General features: G+C 34.7%; 1 protein-coding gene and 1 non-coding gene across 2 annotated transcripts; both read right to left on the bottom strand.

Moving 5' to 3' along the window:
• Window positions 1-2,335: 2,335 nt before the first annotated feature.
• Window positions 2,336-2,406, bottom strand: TRNAG-CCC (transfer RNA glycine (anticodon CCC)). Its single transcript has one exon. It is a non-coding gene; the product is annotated as a tRNA-Gly (tRNA).
• A 165-nt stretch (window positions 2,407-2,571) lies between these two features.
• On the bottom strand, window positions 2,572-6,614 carry LOC132168223 (Tetratricopeptide repeat (TPR)-like superfamily protein). The gene is made up of 4 exons (XM_059579345.2): window positions 6,470-6,614; window positions 6,080-6,201; window positions 3,712-3,958; window positions 2,572-3,032 (listed from the first exon to the last, which is right to left on the bottom strand). The coding sequence occupies exons 1-4, from the start codon at window positions 6,585-6,587 to the stop codon at window positions 2,809-2,811; spliced, it is 711 nt and encodes a 236-aa protein (XP_059435328.2). The 5' UTR covers window positions 6,588-6,614; the 3' UTR covers window positions 2,572-2,808.
• Between the last annotated feature and the right edge of the window lie 1,477 nt (window positions 6,615-8,091).

The following is an 8,091-nucleotide window of genomic DNA, read 5'->3' as shown; positions in this document are numbered from 1 at the left end:
AAATTTAGAAATTAAAAGAATTGAGTGGGGGAAATATGTTTCCCATACAAATATTTCCGAAGTATACTCCTCTCTCTCTCTCCTAAAATTAATGGTAGATCTTACTCCTAACTTTTGGGAATATATCACCTATATATAGTATGAAATCGGGGTAGATATAAGGATGATTGGGAAAATATCTCCAATGACGTAACCATTGGGGTTTAGATTCATGACATGCTTGACCCTTCCAATAGTTTGATTAGGATGTTTGAGCTACTTACATTAACTTTCTTGACTTAGAGTTGTTTGTTAGGTTTAATCACTTTTTGGAAGAAAGGTCAACAATCTCTTCTTTTCTTTTTTTTTCTTTTTTTTTTTCACTTTTAGTGTAAATTCATGTCACTGGATTCTCTTTTAGTGGGGGTTTCTGTTAGTAACTTTTTCTTTTTGCCATTGGGTAGGAGGCACCGCTTGAGTAGGGGCTCTTTGTCCGAGTAGAGAGTCCACTCTGCTAGGATACAAGCCCATTCGACAATCCACTCGTATGTATCTGACTCGAATTTGGTTAGTTTAATAAACTTGACTATTAGATGAGATATATTAGTCTGAACTTGGTTTGATTCATATAAGCTTGTATAATTTTATTTTTATTATTTTAATTTCGTAATTAGAACATCTTGAGTAAAGATAAATTATCTTCCTAAGATTATATATATATTATGAGTCTTGATTTAGATATATGTGTGTTTGTGTGTATGTATAAACTCAAGATTTGATTATTTAAGATTCAAGTTAATTCTTTAAATTAAATAAAGTGATAAAATCTCAACCACTACCCCCCCCCCCCCCAAAAAAAAAAACATTTTTAGTGATTTGTCTACAGTGCAGGATTTTTTTTAATTTGGTGACGTGACAGTTTCTCACACGTTACTAAAGTCTTTGGTAACGTGTCAAAGTCTCCATTTGGTGACGTGTCAACCTTGACACGTTACCATTTAGTAACGTGTCAACTTTGACACGTTACTAAAGTTGTCAAAGTTTTATTTATTTATTATTATTATTATTTTCAGTTTTCGAGTTTGTAACGTGTCAAATTTGACACGTTACCATTTGATAACATGTCAACTTTGACACATTACTAAAGTCGTCAAAGTTTTATTTTATTTTTTTATTTTTTTCAGTTTTCAAATTGGTAACGGATCAAAGTTGACATATCACCATTTGGTGATGTATCAACTTTGACACATTACTAAATTTATTATTATTATTTTTTTGTCAGTGTTTGAATTGGTTAAAAGTTGACACATCACCATTTGGTGACGTGTCATTTCTTCTTTCTTCTTCTCTTTTTTCTCTATGTGCTCTCACACCCAGTATATCCCCCAAGCCAGCTCCCTCTTCTCTCATATGGGAAGAAGAAAAATAAAAGGAGAAGAGAAAAAGAAGAGAAGATAAGAAGAAAATGAAAAAGAGAAGAGAAGATATGATTTTTTTTTTTTTTAACTGGGTTTGGGATTTTGAAATTTTTTTTGCTGCTGGGTTTGGGTGTTTGAAATTTTTCTGGGTCTAATTTTTCTGGTTGGTTTGATTTGATTTTTCAGGTTGAATCCACTCGGGGAACGGGCATCGTATACTCTAATAGGTAATTTTTCTGATTTTTCTAGTTGATTTTTCTGTCATTTGTCTTAGCTTTTGAACATATTGATTGTTCTGGTTCTTTAGTGTTGCAAGTTTCTGATTTTGGGTGCTCTCCAATTCCACATAGTGAATGAGTAGTAAAATTAGATTCAAAGTTCAAAACTTTTGATTGATCTATTGAAATTTTTGTAAAATTTTGCTTAAATTAATTTTTGCTACAGGGTTTGAATCTATTAATCTATTCCAAGTTTAATTAATTCTTGTTTTTTTTTTTTTCAATTAAATTTTGATTTGCAGCTGGATTTGGATTTTTGAAAACCAGATTCCGTGATATTATTTGAAAAAAAAAAAAAAATTCCAAAAAAAATTTTGAAAAAAAAATTATTTTTTTTAATAATTTTTTAAACTTTAGTAACGTGTCAAGTTTGACACGTCACCGTGACATGTCAAAAACTTGACATGTTACTAAAGTCACATTAGTGACTTCCAATTTGTTAACCCGCCACACAATTTACTAATGACACGTCACTAACCGTGTCAATTGACTTGAAACGTCACTAACGAGCTGTAAAAAAAAAAAAAAATTTAATTTTTTGTAGCAAGTAATAATTAATTAACTAATAATTAGTATGGATTTATGAAAAAAAGAAAAAAGCAAAAATGTGGAGACATCGACCCCAAAAAAAAAAAAAAAAAAAAGATTATAACTTCCAGATGCGCATCCGGGGAATCGAACCCCGGTCAGTACCGTGGGAGGGTACTATGATACCACTACACTAGATGCGCTTGTCTGGTGAGAAGGCATTAAAGTGAATTAGTAGGTTACTATTTTCAATTTCTTGACAGAGAACCACGGTTATAGGATTCAGGCCTATCATTTTATGACTTTGAGCAGTCGTCCCAAAGTGGTGTGGTGATCATCTTGTATCACACATCGAAAATACTTTAAGGGAATCACAATCAAAATGCTTGTAGCCCACCAAGCTTTCCTTTCAATGGGAGATGATAAATGAAAGGAAATACAATATGAACCATGTATAGCTTTCTCCTCAATTTGTAAGTCAAAATCAATGGAAACTTCTTAAATCTACTATTTCAATTGATACCCCTTACAAAAATCTTTGAGACGACATAGCTGCTTACACCCTTCTATTGAAGAAGAAGTGGGTAAAATCAGATTGGATGAGGTCATCGACATCCCAGAACAGCTCTTCCTTCATCATTTATAGTCGTATTTCTACAAATCTTTTGAAGATCAATATAACCAATAATGGTGTCCTCAAAAACTGCATCTTCCAATTGAGCTTCATTAAAGGTGGAGCCAGACAATACAGTGTTCCTAAATACAGCTCCTTGGAGATTGGCTTTCTCGAAATTAACACGATCCAAAACTGCATTTGAGAAATCTACACCTACACACAATTGAGGTCACCATTAGCCAACATAAATCCTCATAACTCAGGAAAAGGAGAGAGTTGTTTGTTGAAGATAGTCAGATTTGTAGACCTTCGTAGAAGTGAAAATAACAACAGTGGGAACCTCGCGTCTATCGAGTTTTAAATAATGCTATTTTAGTTGCAGGTAGAATTAGTAGCGTCAAAGTAGTTGCAGAAATTCAAAGGCAACACCTCATCCTTATATCAATTCATCCTTAAATTTGAATGTATTTATTCGTGTCTTACACTTTAACATATTCACATGTCTAAATATGAATATTTTCGTGATTTACATAGCAAACTAAACATGCCCATTTTGTTCTTCATGGCATTGTTTAAAACTCATTGCATCAATGGGGAAATCATCCTCACGTCATCATGATCTGCATAAAATCTTGCCTATACAAGAGTAGAAGGGATGAGAGAAGCGTGTGTCTTGTTGTATAGTCCATGGGCTCGATGAGCGTCCAATGGACCAGCAAAAAACAAAAGGGAAAAAAAAAAAAAAAAAAAACAGGAGTTTGTAATAGTACATAATTTACAGAAACAAAATCTAAATATCCTTAGCAAAAAGATTGCATTGGAAAACCATATGAACTATAAATAAGTGAATAATTTCACTAAACACAACTCAAAGGATGAGATAGGAAATTACCCTTAAAGCTAGCTCCAGCAGCATATGCCTTTGACATCACCACGTCTGTCATGTCTGCACCATCAAACTTAGCATCTGACATTAGGGCTGCTGCAAGAGACTTCCCCTTCAGGTTGGATTTCTCATTTGTGTAATCACAAAATCGGAGATCAATTGGCTTGTCATAAACACCATTTGCCTGACCTATTGTGTTACCAACAAATGCTTTTTCACACCGATTGGGCTCTGTTGACAATGGAGGCAGCCTCTGCATGGCAAACATAATGCATTTTGTTCATGTCCTTTACAAGTAAAATTTGTATTCCTCCATGAAATTAAAATCAGTAGTTTTTATGGTAATTTTTTTAGTTTATGATATACTGCTTAGTTTGATCTTTAAAAAAGAGGAGAGAGAACATGCATGTAAAATACACAAACAGACCAACCAAAAACGAAACACAGCCTTAGCCAAGCCAGAGCAAGTCTGCAGAAACTAAATTAAGAAACCAATAAAGTGAAAAGTTTCCAAGCCACCAGGAAATGAAGCAATAGCTCATCACTGATCGTGCATCTCAGGTGCACATCATTCAACAACCATTTCATTATCCACTTCCCTTTTATTGAACTGGCTGCGGTCAAGTATATCTCTCTCAGAACCACAAAACAGACAAAGCCAATAATTTTATGTGGGGTTGAAAAGACTGTAACCTATTAGAGTATTAGCATCTGGTTCTTCAAACTGTCTTTTCCCTTCAAATTATAGCTAACCACACCCTAAAATGCCTCTACACCCAGTTCTTTACCGTTCTTCAGTTTGAACAAAATGCTACAGTAGTTTTTCGTATATGAAAAACCACTAGCATTCTTCCGTGGGGTTTGATGGATATTTTAAACAATGGGAAAAAGTGGGATGTAGAGTTGTTAAAGAGTGATAATGAATATTTTAATGGAGTAGAGAAAAAATAAAGAATGGGATGTAGAGTGTTTTTCAAAAGTGAGTAGTTAAAAAAAATAAAAAAATAAAAAAATTTAAAAAAATGTTAGATTTTTCTTCAAAATTTGAAGAAAATTTTAAAGAACCGGGTGCTAATGCTCTTAGCTAGAATAGAAAGATAGAAATTTCCCATTAAGATCTTAATATAAATATATATTGAAAGGGGGAAAAGAAGTTTCCATTTACATTCCGTTTCCACAAAAGAACTTTTTTTTTTTTTTTTTTTTGATGTCAGGGAACCTCTTTAAGGCAAGGCCCTTCAGACCCACCTCTTCAGAATAAACTCCGGTCCCGTGCACCGCATCCTCGGAAGTTTTTCTAAATGAAACTAGTTAAATCGTTGGCTATTCACGAGGGGGTGTGGCTCCAAAAAATTGTTTGCACCCATAAGGTGTTGAACCTTAGACCTTGAAGAGAGCAAACCTTAAGACCAAGGCCTCCACCACTTGGGCCAACCCCATCTTCTTTGGAGGATATAATGGGTTATGGGATTCTTAAAATACTACCATATTCTACATGTGTATTGTACTAAGTCAACTTGACAATCCCAATATATCCTCTAATATATTCCCCCTTTCCTAAATGACACTTTCTCTCCTCTATAAGAATAAGGTAAAGAGTAACATCGTGGGTTCAAAATCCAAAGGATGTGTGTAGCTCATCAATTTTTTTTTTTTTTTTTAAATGCATGTAATCCATTATAGTTATATTATTCCAAGCTAAGATTCCAATGCCAGACATCCCATCTAACATGTCACACAATTGTCCAATCTTTATCTGTTAAGAGTAGAAATGATCCGGTAATTCTTTCATAATAGCTCTTAAAAATACCAAATTTCCCTCCCATCTATGCACTTCTAAGCTCGAATAACTTTGCAAGGATAAAAATGAAAAAGGTGGGTTTATAGATCTGCTTTGAGCCTTTGACCAAATAGACAATAGTTGTGGGAGAGGAGCTGGTGGGTTTATATTATAAGTTCATCTGAGAAGAAGAATGATAACAGAATGTGTTTAATCACTACTTATTCCAAAAGCTTAAGTTGATACGAAAACAAAGTTCAAACTCATGCCCTTTGCTCGAAACCATGTTTAATCACCACTTATCCCAAAAATTTAAGCAAATAGAAAAATGATAATTTAATCATTTAATCTATATCCTAACCGGAAGAAACCACTCAGTCCTTGCGAAATATCGATTGTAGCTTCTCAATTTCAGAATCATTGGCCAATATTTAGGCATAATTCACTTAAACATGTTATAGATATATGTGGTAGATATCAATACACTTAAAAGTAAACAAAGCAGAAAGCAACATTGTCTATACTGGTTAGTAATTACGTATGAAAAATAAATAAATGCCGATCATGTAATTGAGTGCTATGTGCGCTCCTAACCTGGTTGGCAGCAATTACAGGTGAGGCAGCAGTCACAGCCCAAACAGCAAGAACGCCACAAGCTGCACCTCTAAGCTCCTTAAATTGAAGTAAACTTCCCTTGGTTTCAGAACCATCTCTAGCTGCCCCAGACACACCAAACAACAGCAGATATATCAACTTCGCAAATAATGACAAATCTTACACTTCACTTGGTGGGTACCGACAGAATCAAGCCAATATCAAATGGGTATATTATAAATGTTATAAATAAGTATGAAATACAAATGGGTATATGATTTTATTGGCTATTATTCATCTTTCACCAGCTTGCTTCACGTTTCAAATTTTCAATCTTTACCAACCAAAAAAAAAAAACAGACAGAGAAAGAATAAATTAGACAATCATACCAGAGCAACTGATTCTGAAAGATGAGCGGAGTTCTGGAATGGGGAAAGCGTGGCGTTTGGGAGAGGAGTTTCGGAGGGACAAACCGTTTCGGGAGAGTGGAATTGAAAGAGTCGCCATTTCTCTGTCTGCTTACAAGTTTTTGGAAAGAAAGGCTTTGTAACTTATCCGTTGATGGCTCTGGCAGGTACATACGTTTATCTTACGTGGCATGACACGTAAGACTCTGGAGCGGATGTGTTTGGACACAAAGACATGGTGATTGGATTGGCCCTTCCAAACAGTCACTTCGGCATTCAGCAATGAGGGGGAAAACATAGGCCATCAATTGGTTAATGGGCCCAATCTGTACAAAGTGTTATAGATCAGTGTCTTTCTTGGGCCCATATAAGGCTTCCTTATATGTTGGGTTTTTCACAATTCTTGTTTTCCGAGGTTGTAGTCCTATGTTTTCTTGCTATGCTTGTGTGATCTTTAGCCCAAATTACAACGAGTTTTGAGTCATTGGTTGTATGGGCTTATTGGCCGTTCTTCTACATCTTGATTACATGGGTGGACATCTTTCAATCAAGGTCACCTCTTCACACACCGGCCGTGTGCTTCAATCATTGAAGATTATTACCATCACCTTTTTCCTTTTTCTTTTTGAACCGTTTTTAAGGTCTTAAGATGTGCCAATTTTCATGCACATTCCATTGCTAAATAAGCTGCTTCTCACTCAGTGTTTGAAAGTATTCCCAACAATTCATCTTCATTTCATCTTAGAATTAAGAGCGACAAGAACCCTTCTTTGTAATTTGCTTCTTTTTTTTTTTCTTTTTTTTTTCTTTTTTTTTTTTTGTCTTTCCATTTTCCCTTTTTCCCTCTTCTGAATAGAAAAAAACCAAGTCCCCTAATTCTTGTACGGCAACAAATGTGTCTCCACAAACAATTTTTTTTCTTTGCCCTTAAAAAAAAAAAAAAGAAAAAGCCTCCTAATCAAAGAGTAATAAATGTTTATCTAAACAATGTCCTTATAGTACTTGGATGAGTTGGATCCTAGTAACAAGTTGTTAATGACAAGGTACAAGTTAGAGAGATGGCAGACAATGGTGATGTGCTTCTTTTGTCGGGGATTTGGATTTAGATCCCCATAACAAAGCTTTGCAAAGCTGATCAAAACCCATCCTTCTTGTCCTGCCTCGTCGGTGGACACAAATTTTACAATTGAGATATTTGCATGAACTTGGCTGGCATAGCCCAAAAGGAAAGAATGAAAAGAGGTACACTATCCTATAATGACACTGAATTAATAATTTTTGGAACAATGAAAGGAGGTTTAAGTAGGCTTACAGCTAAGCCTAAGACATTGATCTTTTGTCCCATAGAAACTAATCATACTTTTTGTTCTTTATTGTCTCCTAATTGCAAAACCTTTGTGCCTTTAAAATGTTTTATTATTTTGCTCCTTTCTTGTGGCTTGTCTGTTTATGCTTTTACCCTACCCTTCTCCGACAAAGTTAATCACTTTGCTTTTCACACAAACTCCCTGTTTTACGACTGTAGATTCATTTCCTCAGTACAACAATCACTATTTTGTGATGGGGTATGTTAACTTTTGTAAAATGCATTAAACACAACAAAT

This window comes from Corylus avellana, chromosome 2 (genome assembly GCF_965113065.1).
Source record: "Corylus avellana chromosome 2, dhCorAvel1.hap1.2, whole genome shotgun sequence".
NCBI classification, from domain to species: domain Eukaryota; kingdom Viridiplantae; phylum Streptophyta; class Magnoliopsida; order Fagales; family Betulaceae; genus Corylus; species Corylus avellana.
The sequence above is the reverse complement of the archived record's forward strand: the minus strand, read 5'-3'. Positions and strand labels throughout refer to the sequence as shown.